The sequence below is a fragment of the Odontesthes bonariensis genome, chromosome 19 (assembly GCF_027942865.1).
Source record: "Odontesthes bonariensis isolate fOdoBon6 chromosome 19, fOdoBon6.hap1, whole genome shotgun sequence".
NCBI classification, from domain to species: domain Eukaryota; kingdom Metazoa; phylum Chordata; class Actinopteri; order Atheriniformes; family Atherinopsidae; genus Odontesthes; species Odontesthes bonariensis.
Genome location: NC_134524.1, coordinates 10,921,529 through 10,938,840, shown reverse-complemented (window position 1 = coordinate 10,938,840; position 17,312 = coordinate 10,921,529). Strand labels below are relative to the sequence as shown.

At 40.8% G+C, this 17,312-nt stretch overlaps 2 protein-coding genes across 4 annotated transcripts; one reads left to right on the top strand and one right to left on the bottom strand.

Annotated features, from left to right (window-relative positions):
• Positions 1–259: 259 nt before the first annotated feature.
• Positions 260–6,698, top strand: gps2 (G protein pathway suppressor 2). 2 transcript variants are annotated; one of them, XM_075450790.1, is made up of 11 exons: positions 260–411; positions 861–978; positions 1,360–1,469; positions 1,636–1,748; positions 1,850–1,929; positions 2,013–2,092; positions 3,512–3,683; positions 3,788–3,871; positions 4,340–4,416; positions 5,539–5,628; positions 5,899–6,698. In XM_075450790.1, the coding sequence occupies exons 2-11, from the start codon at positions 885–887 to the stop codon at positions 5,989–5,991; spliced, it is 993 nt and encodes a 330-aa protein (XP_075306905.1). In that variant the 5' UTR covers positions 260–411; positions 861–884; the 3' UTR covers positions 5,992–6,698. The 2 variants fall into 2 exon arrangements, with proteins under 2 accessions (XP_075306905.1, XP_075306906.1); XM_075450791.1 differs by having other exon boundaries at positions 260–462.
• A 2-nt stretch (positions 6,699–6,700) lies between these two features.
• LOC142368585 (eukaryotic translation initiation factor 5A-1) lies at positions 6,701–14,566 on the bottom strand. 2 transcript variants are annotated; one of them, XM_075450793.1, is made up of 6 exons: positions 14,187–14,566; positions 11,349–11,521; positions 10,777–10,881; positions 8,466–8,597; positions 8,277–8,349; positions 6,701–7,380 (listed from the first exon to the last, which is right to left on the bottom strand). In XM_075450793.1, exons 2-5 carry the CDS (start codon positions 11,514–11,516, stop codon positions 8,287–8,289), a joined length of 468 nt encoding a protein of 155 aa, XP_075306908.1. In that variant the 5' UTR covers positions 11,517–11,521; positions 14,187–14,566; the 3' UTR covers positions 6,701–7,380; positions 8,277–8,286. The 2 variants fall into 2 exon arrangements, with proteins under 2 accessions (XP_075306908.1, XP_075306907.1); XM_075450792.1 differs by having other exon boundaries at positions 6,701–8,349.
• Positions 14,567–17,312: the final 2,746 nt, after the last annotated feature.

The following is a 17,312-nucleotide window of genomic DNA, read 5'->3' as shown; positions in this document are numbered from 1 at the left end:
AACTACAAGATAATTCTAGTGGAATTTCAGACAATGAAAGTAAAAGTGATACTTTTTAGCCTTGGATTTTTTTTAATTGGATTTCATTATTATTTTGTGTATGAAAATGCTTTTGCAACGCAATAGAGGAATATCAATAACAGAGAAAAAAAAAGGTGGTGGGTTTAGAATTTCGAGTTTACTTGATAAGACTTGAGAATCTGACATCAACTCCCAGAATCCACTTCGAAAATTGTCTTACGTTGCTCCTGGCACCGGAAGTATAACTTTCACCCGGGCGTAAATCCTCTGTTTATATTTTGGACAGAAGTTAAGAATAATTTTATCGAGCGGCCGTTAGACCTGGGAAATCACAGACTGAAAACCGCGGGGCGGTTAGGTTCTGATTGAAAGCCTCACAAAACGATAAAGGTCAGCGTCTCAGATGATTGAAGTAAAAATAACACATGCATCACAAAATAGGTAACGTAATTAAAAGCTCATAAGCTAGCTGGGTCTAGCTAACCTCTTCTCCCCAGCACGTTTTAAGATACATCTATGTTATAGGTTCACATGTTTAACCTTGACACTTTATCATTTTTAATTCTGCGGTTTTTGTTTATGGGTTGTCGTCAGAAATATTCGTAGAAAACGGGAGGAGCTACAGACAATGCTAGCTTAGCACCTAGCGGATTGCAGCACTAGCTAGGCCTATGGCCGTTACACTTAACGTATTTCTGTACTTGTTTTACTATTACTTTTATATTTATGTACACTGCTTAGGAGCGTAGACAGTAAATTATTTCATGCATTTATGTTTACTTTACACATCCTATACGTTGTCATAACCTTTTTGCAACTGTAACTTCGACCAACATCAGCTGGCCCCCCCGCTGCCTGTCACCATGCCCGCCCTGTTGGAGAGACCCAAGCTATCCAACGCCATGGCCAGAGCCCTCCACAAGCACATCATGAGGGAGAGGGAGCGCAAGAGACAAGGTGTGTATGCACAAGAAAGGCTGATTTGTCACAGACTGTCACGATTTCAGTACTTCAAATGAACCGAACTGTACTTCTAATCTGCCTAATTCGTAGCATATACTCAAGAAATTGTCAAAAACAACCCAATTTTAACCCAATTGTTTACGTTGTTATTGCTAAACTAAAATAAAAAAAAAACTCTTTCGATGCCTTGCAATACTTTTTTTTATACCATTTATGTTATTTACCATGGGAAATTTTAGCTGGATAACTGCACTCTAAACGAGGTACTTTAATATTGTTTATTCATTATATTTTTTTTCCTCAGGGTTTAGCAAAATTCACATGTTTTTCAATGTTAGATACTTCATGTTTTTGTTTGGGTTTCTTTCTTTTCAGAGGAGGAGGAGGTGGACAAAATGATGGAGCAAAAGTTGAAGGAAGAGGAGGAGAGGAAGAGGACGAAAGAAATAGAGGAAAGGATGTCATTAGAGGAAACCAAAGAACAGGTTGGGAAATGTGATTCAAAACACAAATGGCTTAGTTTGTTTCCACTTGCACATCATTTTATGGTCGGACTTTTAGTTAGAACAGATAATGTCATTCAAAATACAAATAATCTGATAATCTATTAACCTCTTATTGCATGATTCCCTGCCTGGATATTGACACCAGGTAATGAAGATGGGGGAAAAACTGCAGGGACTCCAAGAAGAGAAACATCAGCTATTTTTACAGCTCAAGAAAGTTCTTCATGAGGAGGAAAAGAGACGGAGAAAGGAGCAGAGGTATTACTCTTTTTTTTTTTTTTAATTAACAGTGCCATTGTCAAGCAGAGTGATTCTATCAAAGTTCTGTCAGAAGTCAGTTGCATTCCTCTGCTTTTCAGTGATATCACAACATTGACATCAGCCAGCTATCAGCCGAGTCTGCCCATGCACGCCGGACAGCACCTCCTCAGTATTCAAGGTGGGATGTCAGAAATCGCTGCAGTCCTTTTCCTACATTAGTGTTGCGTGTGTCAGCTCATTTAGCTGTTTTTCTTGTCTCAGGCAGTCCAGTCGGCCACAGTCGACCTGGTGCTTTGCTTGGAGAAAGGAGCAAACAGCTGTTCCCAGCTTCTGTGATCCCTGTAAGTAAAGTGGTTCTTCACTCAATGAACTAACGCGCTTCCATGAAATATTTTATGATATATGTTTCTTTCTTCGGGAATTAGGTCTTACGGTAATGTGCAATTTTGATCATTGCTGTCATTATTTCATTCAAAATCACTTCTTGATTCAAAATGTGTTGATGTATTACAAAGAACCCTATATTCAGAATCTATTCAAGTTCACTGTTTCCAAAGAAAGCAGGAGTCAGCTTGAAAGCAGAGTAAAGAGGATGCGCATTTATGGAGCTTTTGTATTAAAGAATGTTATATCTGGAGATTGCAATAGAAATTAGGGATGTCACGAGAACCAATACTTCGGTACCAAGTCGATGTCACAATTCTAAAAACATGACGGTACTCTTTTATTTTCACCGAAATATCACGCAATGAAGACCACAAACAAACAGAACAAAGTTATGTCTTTGCAAAGTACGGCTGAATAAGTTGCGACGTCCCCGTCACAACACAATGCGCCGTATATCAAAACAAACAGCAGAACGTACCCTTTCCGGAAGTATTCCTTGTTTCTCTGTGACAACGCGAGTTATCCGGTTTTGAAATGGATCAAATAATGTATCTGCTTACATTGCAAAGAGTAAAGTTGTGTTCAAAAGACGTCGGCAGATCACCTGTAAGCTAAAGCTACAGTGCACATGCGCGATAGGCACCAAGCAGATATTTTTTCAAATGACTAAATCATCCCACTATCATGGTTCTGATTATGCCTGATTCCAATTCAAATGGGTCAAATGTTAATAGTGGTTTATTTTTATTTATTACTTGAATGCTTCATGCCGCTGTTTTTTTTTGTAATGTTCAAATGTTTTTAATGAATGAGTATGTTGAAGTACATGGAATTTATTGTTTGGTTTTTGACTGTGGTATCGAATTGGGTATCGAGAATCATGTAAATTCGCTGGTATTGGTATTAACTACTAAATTTGTGTTATTGTGACATCCTTAAGAGAAATACCGTCAAATAAATAAAGGGAGTACGCTTAGAACTGCTGTCTTATACCTCAGAACATTGCCAGTTAGTATTTATCGAAAGCAAAACAGTGAAATTAAATGACAAATCCTGTACATTTCCATCTTAAATGAGGGCTACCGCACTGTTGTTTATGTAGAAAAACATTAGCGCTCATAGTTACTTAAAAAAAGGTTCCAACCCATACAATCATAAATGTAATTACCCTTTTCAATTTATAAAACTACAATGTTACTACATAAGAGTATTTGAAATGTAAGCTGAGGTAATTAACTTAGCAGAGAGGGCTTGCTGCATTTCCTGCTGAATTAACTTGGACAAAATCATCTGTACACTGTGTGTTGACATTTGTTTTCCTTAGAGCAACCAGAGTTTGCTCATTACCGCGTATTTACCTCGGCCCCTTTTAGGCACGTCATTATCAGACGTCCGGATTCAGCTCGGCCTCAGCAGAGCACGGGCAGTTCAGCGGAGGCCAAGGGGTCCATGAGCCCTATGGAGTGGCTCAGGCCCAGCATCCCTCCAGCTACGCACCTGGACCTTCTGTACCAGTCAGTTTCGCCAGCAGCTCTCAGATCAGAGGTAGGAGAGCACCATCTTTCACAGATAAATCCACGATCAGTTGTGTTTCGATGAAGTTGGACTGGTAAAGAAACGCATCGGTTTAGAAATGCTTTTTCCTTCAGGTGCGTCTGCGTTTCAAGCAATGCAGTACCTTCCTCATCAGCAGGCTGGTTACCCCGTTCATGGTCACTTCACGTCCCAGCCAGGCAAGTCACGTCGCCGTTGATGCTCTCGTGTTCCCAATGATGTCTCCTTCCAAAAATGCTGCACCCAAAATAAATTGCAGAGTAATTTGAACGTAACCTTATTTTAGACTTTACAACAGATGGAGATTTTTGTTTGATCATATTAACTTAATTTATTCAGAAGACACTTTTATCCAAAGTGACTTAGAATAGTTCGTCTTCGGTACAGTAAGAAACCCTGGCATAAGCATTAAGTGCTAAACAAGTGAGAAAGGTATGAGTACAAGTAGAACATGTAAAGACATGGCTGCCAGTTAGTTCTGTAAGATTTGTAAGGAGGGGAGGCGTTTCTCTGAAGAGACTTCATGTGGTTCCTGAATGCAGTGAGGGACGCCTCTCCTCTACTAGTATTTTGTTGCATGTTCCACCATCATAAATATCTCATAAATTGTGTGATATGATAAATGTTAACCTGGCCGTGTCCTGCAGGATACATCCCTGGAGCATCAATACCCCTGCAGAAGCAGCTGGAACACGCCAACCAACAGTCTGGCTTTACTGATGCAGTAAGACCTTCTTTCTTTCTTTTTTCCCCCGAACACATTTAAACAAGAAAACTTCATCAACACAGTGTCTACAGGTAAAGGTGAAATGAGCTGTTTAATTCTTTATCGTAGCAAGATATAAAGTTCTTTAGAGGAGGAGGTAGGGACATTTTTAGCCCTGGGGGCTGTCACTGCCCTCTTTCTCAGAGTAAAACTCCATTTTACACCATTTTTAAATGTAAAACTGCAGCAACCTCCGCCCAGAATCCACCTCCACCTCCACGCTTCACAGCTGCAGGTTTTGCTACTGAAAAGATGTTTTTGGCCTGAAACAAAGACGCCTGCTGTAACGGTGACCACACAATCTCCTCTTTGATTTTTATTAGAGCTCATTACTCTAAAAGTTTTTGTTTCTGCCTTTAAGTTGATTTGCAATTTTTTATTTTTTTTCTCTCTGCTATTTTTGACATTGAAGTCAGACTATTCCACCCACCTCAGCTACTATAGACTCGTGCAGATTGACAGCTGCTGCGGTTTCCTGAAGATCCTGGGATGAAATGTGATTGTTCTTAGACATTTCTGTTTTGCCGTTGGGCTGACTTTGGTATTCAGTAAATTAGCAGTTGTCCTAAATCTGCGCTGTCAGACTCTGAGGCATCGCCAACTTCTTTTCGTACCTCTGGATGTTTTTTTTTCTTTGCACGATCAGGACACACACAGCAGAGAGAAGTGCAGGTTCTGCCTGTCAGAGGTCTTAATTAGACACGTCCCAGCTGTCACTGAGGAAGCTCGAATCGTTGGTACTTAATATGGAACTCCTGATTCTGATATATGGACGTGAAGGTCTGGTAAATGTTGGCATGTACTGACTTTTTTATGTAAAATTATGTAAATCATTTCAAATGGTCATTTTTTCCTCAATCTAAAATCATGATTATTAAGTATTGATCTTTTTAAGATTTTTTTACATTAGGAGCAGATGTTCCTGGATATGTTTGACTAAGTTAGTGAATAGTTACTGAAATTATTTGCTCTTTACGGTTATTTCATGTGCTATACATACTTGTCTGGAGCTGCCCACCTGACCAGCACTCACTTTACTAATCAAGTTGTTTTATCTGTGACATGTTGATGTTATTTCAGGGCGGTTTGCGGCCAATGCATCCCTCTGCCATGCATCCTTCTGCTTCAGGCCTGCTGCCCACACCCATGGTCCAGATCCCTACTGCTAAGGTAAACAAACAGCTGGTTTCCATGGAACATTACAGTCATGTCTTTATATCCTTCTTAATTCCACCCAGTTGAATTTATCCCTAATTTTCTCAGCGTTACAGCAACAGAATGTTTCTGCTGCTTGGAAATGATATTTAATTTACATTTATATCTACATTTCTAGCCTTGACAAGTTAGCAGCTCCTGATGTTAAACTCCTTGAGCTATCATTCATGTGTCTTTTATTTACTGTTAAAAAACGTGTTTGTTTTTTTACATTTCTATCATCAGGCCCAATTCCAGAGCTCTCCACAGGGCGCCCCTCGTCATAGCTTCCTCCCCCACAGCCAGAGTGGGCAGAGGTTCTACCACCATGGCAAGTAACTCACAGCCATGTTCAAAATCTGGTGCTGCGACGTCACAGCTTCGCTGAAGATTCTGGAGGTCCTGTTAGGACATGTAACATACTGACTTGTGTCCTGATTATGCCATGATTGTCTGTTTTCTCCCCCTGTACAGTTCGTTTTTAATTCAGATTTGTTGTCACTTTGTCCTTTTTTTGTGCTTCTGTGAGCATTAAACTCAATTTTTTTACACAATTTCAAGGACATACTGTTTGTAAAATAGCTTATTTTGCATACGCTTTGAAGCTGTTCCGAAGGTGTAAATGAGCACCAAACTGTTTGTATCTTGTATGACGCCGGACTGCACGGGCCACAGCGACATCAGTGGAGAATCCAGTGTGTCTGCGAAGGCTTTCCTCACTAAAAATGTCCCAAAATCCACAATGGAAGAACAATTTCTTAAACTTTGAGTGGTTCTTTATCAAGTATACGAATTCAATCAGTATGTTTCCAGTCACACATTGATGAACACTTAATAGGTTTAAAAACTGTCCTTACTGAGAGTAATTTAATACGTTGCTGACTTCTGCTTAATCACGTGACACCTATTAGGGTTGGTTACCACAAATCCGCGATTACTAGCAATTTTACGCCAGGTATCCAGTCTATTGTGTCATCAAATCAAGTCAAGATGAATCCTAATGTGAAGCCTTTGCTTAAATGTTGCAAAATAAACAATAAAACACATCAACAGTTTGTGTCATCTTTATTTTCTTTGTCCGTGGAGACATTCTGCAGAAGTTTGGACAGGCTGTATGAAGACGAGAGAGGATGCCAAACTGCCACAACTCGTCTTCCTCCTGAAACCACTGCTCAAAGTGTAAGAGTACACGAAATAATACTTCAGTCATGTCAGGCATTGGCAACCTTAGTTCAACAGACAAGTCTCAGGTGATTAAACAAACAGTAAAGGGAGGGACTTGTTCAGATAAACAGCCTGAACAAACCTCAACAGAACACTGCAGATCCAGAGTTGAAGCCCTTGATAAATTGAGAATGTATGTGTATATATATATATATATATATATACACATCTAAAAACTACACAGTTGTGGCATTATCAACAGCTTGCCCTTGAAAACCAACTCAAACCACAGTGAGACCTTCCACTTCTTGTCTTTTACATCTGTACACACTTGGACTCGGATGTGGTTTTATTGTGTGCATGTACATACAGATAGATGTTTTTTTTTTTTTTTTTTTCAATGTTTCCAATCATTTAATAAAGTTCTCTAATTGAGCCCAAACAAGGGTCCAAAAACGAAGTGAAGGACAGAGTATGAAAAACAAAGACGGAAAGAAAAAAAGAGGGAGAAGAGCATTGACGATGCAATATCCCCTCCTTTTCCCCGGGTCCAGTGCATTGCCCCTAAAACAGAATTAGAGGGCGGGAGGGAGGGGGGGACAGAGGAAGGAAGAGTGAGGAACCATAAAAGGAAGATGCTAGCTTCTACAGAAGAAACTTTGCAGGACAGACATCTCTAAATAACATCTTTTGTGGATTCTTAATTCTAAAGCCCACAGTTTGCAGGTCCAGTGTGGAGAAGAAAGTGCATTAGAACAGTTTGGCCCAACAAAACTATGAGCTGTTTCTTAGGGACAAAGTACAGGCGATGAGGCTGTAAAATGAAGTGCAACCCACAGACAAAAAAAATAAATAAATAAAATGTAGCATCGCTCCAAAATACAATGTGAACCATGAGCTCTCATTCCATAATCTTACATAAAATAATGCACATGCTCATAAAAGTGTCCAAATTAAACTAAACTTATACTAAGGGGTAGGCAAATCCACTGTGGCGCACAGCTCAACAGCATTACCTCATACAATCTGTCAAATTTGAAGCACACCTCATTGAATTTTTTTACATTTAGTCAGATATTAATCATAGAATGTTTAATTAAAACATGTATATGCATAAATATGTACTTACGCGTTGCATTATTATAACAAAGATATCTCCAGTATAGTGGATATGCAGAGTTGTAAATATTAACAACTTAAAATGGTGTGAAATATACCTAAGGTCTGATCGAAACCGACCACACAGCCTCGCATCTTGGTGGCTGGAGTTGCCTTCCCCTTGCTGCTGATCGTGACATCGCACATCGCAGTGGCACGGCACATGCAGGTGGCTTACGGTGTAACACGCGGACAAACACGCACACTCGTACATAATTTCACATAGCACACGCTCCTCTTCAGGCAGGCTCGGGTCAAGCGGTGGTTGTGGGGTGAGAGAACAGCTGCAGCTCTGTATTTACCTGCGGTGGCTTATTTTCCCAAGGCTTTGATGCCAATAGCAGCTTCCTCATCCATCGCGTTTAGAACGGTGATCTGAAATAAGGGGCAGGGATGAGAACGCTTCGCCAGGCTTGTTTTGTGAAAATGATTGTGGCACGGCACCTGTTTTAGAGGAGAAATAGAGTGACCAGTGAGACGGCGGTACTCACCAGGATCTCCTCTCCGGCTTCGTTCTTGCTCTCAATTTCTTTTCCCAGGTCTCCCTCGGGAATCTTGAGGTCCTCTCGCACCTCCCCGCTGTCCTGGAGCAGGGACAGGTAGCCTTCTTGGATCCCAATGAGCTGGAGAAGGAGAGAGGAATAACAATCAGAATAACAAATGACATAGAGGATGGATGGATACTTACAGGCTCTTCTTGCTCAATATTTAATTCCTCCACATACACACTGAACTACAAACTAGTCCTAATTATGCAGACCACTGAGGGTATTCCTGTTAGCCCTGACCTGTTGAACTGTCCCCACTATTAAATGTCAGTGAGTTGATGCTGTGACTGAGTTGAGGTCTGAAGACATGAGCTTCCCGGCATACATAGTTGTGAAGGAGCACTGGGACTGTATGGTTTCACTTCATTAGCAAATACTACACAGTTTACTTTCCAGTTTGGCAAGCTACCAGCATTCCACTACAAACCAGTTGTAGCTCTTACAGTTCGAGTGGCTACGTCAACGCTCAATACTTATGTGCTAATACGTCTCCTTATAAGTGATCTAGTTCCCATCAGTGCATCAAGGGTTTTCGGTTTTCGGGCATCCGAGGCTGTCCAGTATAAACCATCTCCACGTTCAAATGACACATGATCATATCTTAAACGATACTGTAAACAGCTGCTTGCTTGTTTATACAGTATGTTCAGAAAATTCAGAGCAATACACACCCCCAAAATAAGGCTCCGGTAAAGCTATTTTCAAACGTGAGATATGTAACATTAACGCAAACAGTTCCGATGTAGCACTTTTTCTCTGACAACAACACATGAGAGCTGTGAAAAAGTCAAAAACAATGTTGCAGCCAAAAAGAAAAGATACTTAAAAAGCTTGTGCAGCAGCAGGGATGGATGACTGTTACCACCTTGTGAGTCTGTGTAGTTGTGCATATTTGTGCATCACAATGCCAAAATGTGCATCTACTGAAGCGGAAGTACTATAAAGATGGGTTTGTTTTTGGGTTTTTTGCAGGTGTTTGGACAACAGGACAGCGTTACAACTGTGCAAGATACAGGAACAAATCAATACAGCTGAAATGATTACAGTAAAGGCACCAGAAGTAATGTATTTGGTAAGTTTTCATTTTCTTTGAATTCAGTCATTTTAGATTTAAAGCAAACCTGCTCTGGTTTGATATAACACGGAACATTTATCTAAAACAAGAAGTTATGCTGTTAAATATCTGACTTTAATACAAATCAGCACTTTGGCATTTTATCACCAAATCTGAACTTCGCTCGACAGATGTTTGTGTACAACTGACATTAAAAGTGGCTCTGAGTGTCCTCTATTTGCACTATGAAGATGAACTTCTGAATCCCCCACTGGAATTGCAACTTGAATGCCGTTCCCCCAAGTTGAGTTTATGTGTCAGAGAGTTGGAGGAATTGCCTGCAAAATCAAAGATGGCTGCACATCCAGTCAACAGTGAGGAGAGCTGCAGTCACATCTGCGAAGGTCTCACTGTTTATGTCCTAATCAGAGCAGTTACATGCACAGATAAGTCAAATTACACAGCTTGACTTGGTCATTTAGCTGGACCACCAACCCTGTAAGAGTTTACACCCACAAGAGGGAAATCAAGTTATGTGTGAACACCCTTCTTAACTTTCTCCGTGGGAGGTCATCGTACATGTAAATACAGCTGAATTCACTGCACAGACGCTGTCTTTGAGTTACTGAATGGTGATTTAGTCAGAAGATATGTAAACTCAGGATCTTATTAAAGCAGAGCGACACTGTTTTAAGCGGCCGCTAGTTGACATGCAGTCTTAAATAATGGGCTGATTTTATGTCACATGTTCTGACACATTTAGCCGTCTGTCAAAGGAAACAGGAAAATATGAGTGTGAGCAGCTGAATTGGGAATTTGGCTGTATTAATCTTACACTTTAGTGTATACATGCAGGTGGGATTCCATCCTGAACATCATTACCTGGGTTTGTAAGCTCGATTTCATAAGATGTTGAACATGTGTTTTAAAAGTCCTGTTTTGGGCGGTCTAACAAAATCATTCCTTCTTTTCCCAATGTCATGTAATCATTCTGATTAATGAAATCAGTCATACACAATACTGTCCAACTTTATCTGCAGACACGTTGCAATGCGTTTGAATGCGCAAGATACATCAATAATGCGTTAATAAGTCCTGTTGACAGATGGCAGTTTGTCTGACTTGTTTCACCAGAAGGCAACCACACGGGTTCGGTGGCATTCCCAGCACCAACTTGTGAGTTGTGAGTGTGAACCTCACCTGGTAATCCATTCGTTTGATGTTGGGGACGTCCATGTTATGGGTAGAGGGACAAATATCTTCATGCTTCTTTCCAGAAAAGATGTCGATACCAACGAGGTGAACCTGCACAGAAACCAAACACATACAAAGAATAAATAATAGAGAGGAAAAAGCACAAGTCCTGTGTACAAATTAAGCTTTAGAGCTACCTTCTACCATCCATAAAGGATGATTATTTTGCCAACTGGAACACATTCAAGCAGAATTTATAGCGCCAACTTTTTCAAGTACTTGATTGTTTTTAAAGATGAAAACTTTGGCCCAGAGGGACGCATAATGTTTTTGTACAGACTGAGAATCTCCATTAATGTCCATTAATATTAATGACTGAACTGAGTGGATTGAGAGCACGGTAATTCAGTGACTCTCACTCTGTCTTTGTCCTCCTTTGTGTGAAATTCTAGAGAAAAGCTTCAGCATTTAACTTTATTTTTTCCTCCGTGTACTCTCCCGCCTTAGCTTTATTAGCTCAAGAAATATTTGCTTCTAAAAATCTGTTCTGTGTGACTGCACTTCAGTGATTTACTGACCTTGGCGTGGCCGTGCTTGCCGGTCTTGGAGGTGGACATCTCAACGATCTTGCAGGGCCGGCCTTTCAGTACAACAAAACCATTTTTGCGCAGGGCAGAGCATTGCATCGGGTAGGTGGCGGAGGCTCCTGCATCACCCGTCTGGAAGTCCAGCTCTGCATCTGCCATCCCTGCTGTAGAGGCAAAGACACGGGACATACACGTGTGAAGACATGGGGGCACTTACAGAGTTTTTGTTCTTTAATTTGTTGACCAAAACATATCAGTCAATATACCAGGCTTAAAGTGGTGTCTCTCACGTCCAAATCGGAGGAGATGTTTATGAGTTACAGCTCATTGATATGTACGACACTCTTTTTCAAGGATTCAAAGATAATTTAACTTATCAACATAAATATTTTTATTCCAAATTGATTGATAATCATTTGCAGAAAATCCCTGCCTTAAATCTATAACCATGAACGTCACCAAAGAACGGATCTCATCCTTTATAAAGGCTGTTTAATGTAGCTTTCATCAGTTGATGTTTGTTTGTGGGTTTTAGTTTCTTTACTTTTTATTACCAGAAAATGAATTACATCATTACTGGAGAGAGTTCTTCGCCTGTCTGGGTGTTATGAAAAGCTTTTTTCATTGCTATGAAAAGCATCCTGTCTTCATCCAGACCTTTTTATTCTCAGTGCGTTTTTTTTCCCTTCCCTTTTTAGATCAAAGAATGTACCAGACTGTTCATATGGACTCTCCTCATCTTCCTTCTGTCTATCTGCTTCACAGCAACAGCTTGTAAATGTGAATTTCACATTTGGAATCGACCCCGGACCTTTTGCCATCCTTAACTGATGAAGAAATAATTAAGCTTAAGCCAGATGTTGTCCAGGAAACAGCTTGTGATTCAATTAGCTGGATAAATACTCTAAGGCGGACGTAATCATTCAACATTTTAGCTTTTGCTAAAATGATCGAATCCATCTGTCATGATCTGGCTCGGCTGTGGAGATGTTGTGTTTTTCTGAGTTGTAGGTTGGGCTGAGCAGACTTCACTGAACACCAGGGCGGAGTCTGGTTGCTGCCTGCTGCCACACCTGTTCTTCATCTCCAGTCATCAAGACTCCTTCTTAAGGAGCAGCAGGAGCACTCCGGATTCATCTCCCAGTCAGCCGATCTCAGCTTCACCCCTCCTGTTGATGCTTTTCCCTCCAAGAACTGTAAGGCTTTTTTCACTCCCAATAGACTTATCTGGACATTACTCACCTGAACTCACTCTCTCATATTCATCTCTCTGTACAGTTATCCAGCCAAGGTTTTTCCCCAGTGTTTCCCGGCCGTTCTCCAGCACTCCGTTTCCCTGAATAAACCTGTGTTGCCCTGGTGATATCTTGCTCTTGAGTCCATTCGTCCTTGTTTTGGCTTTTAGCCACCATGACACCATACAACCAAAACTTCACATCTAGTTCATGAAAATGCCAAGTGAAAAGCCCAATGTTATTTTAAATGTGGCCACTAAGCTCCTTTTGACCAGTTTTACTCGGACAAAACCTGCTTTCTAATCTGTTAGTTGGGTCAAATTCAGCTTTTCTCACACAGTAAGTCATCCCAGTTACTGCATGGGGATGACAAAAGCAGACGGGTGAGTATCTGTCAATATCTTAGCTCAAGTTGGAAATGTGAGAGAGCTGGCCGGTGAATCCAATTAAACCTGGAGGTGCAGACCGAATTACACCTTAATTCAATGCTAAATAAAGCAGCAGACACATGGCACAAGTCTTCTGTGAAATAGACAAAAAGAAAACTGACTAAAAAGCTGAATTTTGCAGCCCGGTATTTGCTTAGTTCTCGTTTTTGTTGCCATAACTACCTGCCACGGCCGTCTAACTGACCGTTAACAACAAAATCTGCAACTGACTCACAACTGTACAAAAATAAATAAATGTGGCGCAAAAAAACAAGTTCACAAACTAATTTCGATTGTTTTTTTAAGGTTTAGTTTTAATAGGATGGACGGTCACCGGGTCAAACGTTAAACCGGCTTCGTTAATCTGCGCTAATAACCCATATATCAAAGTTCAAGCAGGCGTCTCCACGAGGTGAACCTTTAAACTGAAGCGAACATTTTGGAGCAAGTCACCCCCCGGGCACTGCGTTGTGTTGTGCAGTGTTACACAGACTGGGCTGTGTGCGGCCTACAGACAGCGCACAGAGCGTGCCACGGCCGGTGTCCCCACATCCATGCGCACTGGCTGCACTCAGGCCGAGCCGAGCCGAGCCGAGGCCGAAGAGACTCAAGTTTACGAGGCTAAACTGCTTTTATTGACAGCAGCCAAGCCCTTCGTGATAACCTCTGTGGTGATCTTAACCCCAGGTCAGCCGGTGCAACGCCTACAGACGTGCAGGGAAATGGTTGAATTTTGGCCCGCTAATGTACAGTAATGACTAAGCTAATACTCGTATTTGGCCACGACAAGCGCCTTGAGGAGACAGTATTATTATTATTATTATTATTATTATTATTATTATTATCATTATCCAGTTCAGACAAGTTGAAGAATGAGTTGCATCCGGGTGCATGTGTGCAAAAACAACCAAAGTGGTATTACACAGAGCCAACTCCTGCAGGATTAAAAAACTTCATGCATTCGTGCAAACATTTGGTATTTGTATGAGTATGAAACTCCCAGTAGGACTTGAATACCGGTAGTTAGCAGGGCCGTCCCCCCGGTGAACCACACAATTAAAAGGGAATATGTCATAACACCGCTTCATACAGCATGTGCAAAGGATAACTCATCTGCTCAGGCGCAAACACGCCCAGTCTATTGGATGTTTTGTAGGGGAACTTACTCTAGTGATAATGGGTCTCCTCTGTTGTGCTATTTGTCAGCTTTCGACCCCTTTAATTCCTCCACCTCTTTGCCTTTCAGTGTCCGGGCTAACGGGTCGTCTGGCCGGGGTCTGGTCCCTGCTGGGTGTCTCGTTTCTCCCTTTTTTTGTTGTTGTTAGCGTTTAGCTATCTCTGTTATTTTTCTGTCATTCCAGTCGCTTCCACTCGCCTCTCTTCTCCCCTTTGTGTGCAATCCAGATCTTCGTTTACCTCCTGCAGAGGTGCACAACCGATACAGTCAGCCACCGGGCCGGAGAGAGTCAGAGCCCCGAACCACGCTGCGTACTGTCTGTACCCTACACTCCACCTTCTCTGTCTCTCCCTCTTCCAGCTCCCCACCTCCGCCTGGACATAGTAAATAAAGAAAATGTGAAAGCCAGACTTCCCATTGGAGATGTCACAATAAAATCCTCACAAAAACAGGGCTTTATTACAGTGTTGTTGGGTCGTTTTAACGAATTCCCCAGAAATTAATTAGAAATACGAAAAAATGGTTATTTCACAGGCTATTACAAGGAACGGGTATTTCTGTGTTGTAGTGTCTATAAATATTTCTCTGCACAATGAGACAGATTTAGATCCAGTAAACAGATGTTCCTGGTAATGCTCTGATGAAGCCTGTCCCTATCCCATCTGTCCAATGGCAGCTGGAATAGGTTCCAGCCCCCCTGCTAACCTGAATTGGATAAAGTGGGTGTAAAAAAATGGATGGATGGAAGGATCACTTCAGACGACAGCTAACAGGAAGACATCAACTTTAACTGTTAATTAGAAACATTAAAAGCAATTTATGAATGGTTCTGGGTGAGTGCTGTTTGTGGAAAAAGATCAGAAAATGGTACTGTTTTAGATTGCTGTTGGTATTTATATTCAAAACAAGAAGTTATATCAAATGCAATGTTTTAGCAAGAAACTACTAGGGTTCAGTGTGGTTTTCTGCATGAAATATAACTACCAAACGTCTTTTTTATTTGTCCAATTAAAGACTAAAAATGTGAAACTTGTTTTTCTCGCTCAACACTAGCACGCTTTTATAATGAAGGTAAGGCTGCAAGCTGTTCCTGTCTTTTCCTGGCTACTTTAAAATAGCTTTATGCTGCTTTTAATACAAATGTCCATGAACGAAACCACAGCAATTTGGCTCTTGTGCGCATGCGTGACTTTTCATTCTCGCTCTGCATGGACCGCTCAGCTCTGGCTGTGACACGAAAGCTACGACCGCCGTCTTTATTTCATCTAATCAACAATTTTACAGATATTTCTCAAAGGTTTTGCAGCGAACTGAAATTGAATGAAATATTAAAAACAAGTTTTTTATCGTGAGTGATATTTTATCTTTGCCACATTCGCATTAAATCGCTCCGGATGCGATTAACTTGAGCTTATCAAACTTAACTGAAAGTACAGGTCATTAATCTGGGCGTGAATAGGATAGGATCCATAAACTTCTTCTTATATTTTACCCAGTGTGACTGAAAGCTTTTATAATCCCCAGTGTCAGAGCTGCCATGTCGTCGGGGAGCTTTTCATTTTCCTGCAGTGCAACCAACAATCAGACTCTAAATCAGTTTGTCAGTATGACACTCGTGGCCACAAGCGTGCAGAAAATGTTGTAGTTGAACTTGGCTGTTCTCAGAGAGGCTAAGTTAAATTTAGTGCCGTGAAATTGGAGTCCTATGACCTATGTGAGCTGCACTTAGGAGGCAAAATTAAAATTAAATGATTGCAGTTAGATGAAGCCGAGGCTCTAAATACAAAGGTTACAAAAAAAAAAAAAAAAAAAAAAAACGCACGAGCTGGTCATTATAGAGACTATTTCTAAAAGTTTTTGTTCACAGGTTGAAATAACGATAAAATGTCTAAAAAGCTTCTACGCACATTAAAGGCGGGGTAGGGGATCTTTTTCTGGAACATTTTTTTACATATTGCTTGAAATACTCTTCACACCCCCATTGCAACCAATTAATTAAAAGTTTTGACACAAATATGAAAAGTTTTAGTGGCCTCTAGAACGTACAATCTAGGAAAAACACTATCCAATCATTGTGAACGGACCGTTCACAATGATTGGATTCTGATGCCGTCTATCAAACTGCAATCTGCTCCTCCCTCCCCCTCCCCCTCCCCTTCCTTCCCCCTGTGCGCGTACCCTGCTCCGTGAACGTCCAGAAGCTTGGCAGGAAGCTAAACCAGAGCCAGCTTGGCTAGCACCTAGCATTATTAAACGTATAGTTAGCATAAACTAAATACTAAATACTAAATACGGCAACGATCGATGCTTGCTGTCAGAACAGCGCTCGTGCACCTTCGTGCTCGTGCGCGTTCATGTACTCTAGAGGCGTGCCTTCGGGGGAAAAGTGAAGAAAAGGGTTGGGACTTTTTACCGGTGTATTTTTAAAATGCAGCTTCGCTGGACTCAAAATCCAGGATCTCCTACCCTACCTTTAAATCCAGCAATCAAATCCAATATAAAAGCACATTTTATGGTCACCTTTTTTCTGTGGAGAAACTCTTCACTGAGTTCAGGAAAGGAAAATGGTAATTATCAACAAGTACATCTATTAATTTAACAATGGTCTGAACAGTTTATCCCTTCATATGCAGCTCCTCTGACTGGAGAAATAACAATAAAACCCTCATCACCATCAATAGTATGTGTACATCGTCTTGGATGCGTTCATAGAGTTTGCCTCCCCCTGCTGGTTGAAAACAGTATTGTTCTAATAAGGTTCATCAACAGGTTGAAACTAACCTCTGCCAATAAACCTGAAATAACTGTTTATTGTATCTCCAGAGCAAAATACTGGTGAAATGATCATTAATAATATATAATATTAATACTTTTTTTAACGCAGTGCCTACATTTTATTTTTCTTATTCTGCTACATAAATATCTAAAAAGTAAAAAGTAGTCAGTCTGACTTATATACCAACTTGTCAAATAACTGGTAGCAACTGTAACAGTCAAGGCCTCTAAATGTTACAAAATGTATCCTTCAGAGGGTAATCCTTTATTGGTCCAACATTATTTAGTATATTGTGGAAACATTAGAGCAATTTAGTAAGAAAACATCTTACTAGCATGT

Coding starts and splice junctions, on each gene's coding strand:
- gps2 (XM_075450790.1), top strand. CDS start 885: ATGCCCGCCCTGTTGGAGAGACCCAAGCTATCCAACGCCATGGCCAGA. Junction 1,749..1,849: donor AGACGGAGAAAGGAGCAGAG/GTATTACTCTTT, acceptor TCTGCTTTTCAG/TGATATCACAACATTGACAT. Junction 2,093..3,511: donor TCCCAGCTTCTGTGATCCCT/GTAAGTAAAGTG, acceptor GGCCCCTTTTAG/GCACGTCATTATCAGACGTC.
- LOC142368585 (XM_075450792.1), bottom strand. CDS start 11,516: ATGGCAGATGCAGAGCTGGACTTCCAGACGGGTGATGCAGGAGCCTCC. Junction 8,598..10,776: donor TCAAACGAATGGATTACCAG/GTGAGGTTCACA, acceptor CTCCTTCTCCAG/CTCATTGGGATCCAAGAAGG. Junction 8,350..8,465: donor AAGCCGGAGAGGAGATCCTG/GTGAGTACCGCC, acceptor CCCTTATTTCAG/ATCACCGTTCTAAACGCGAT.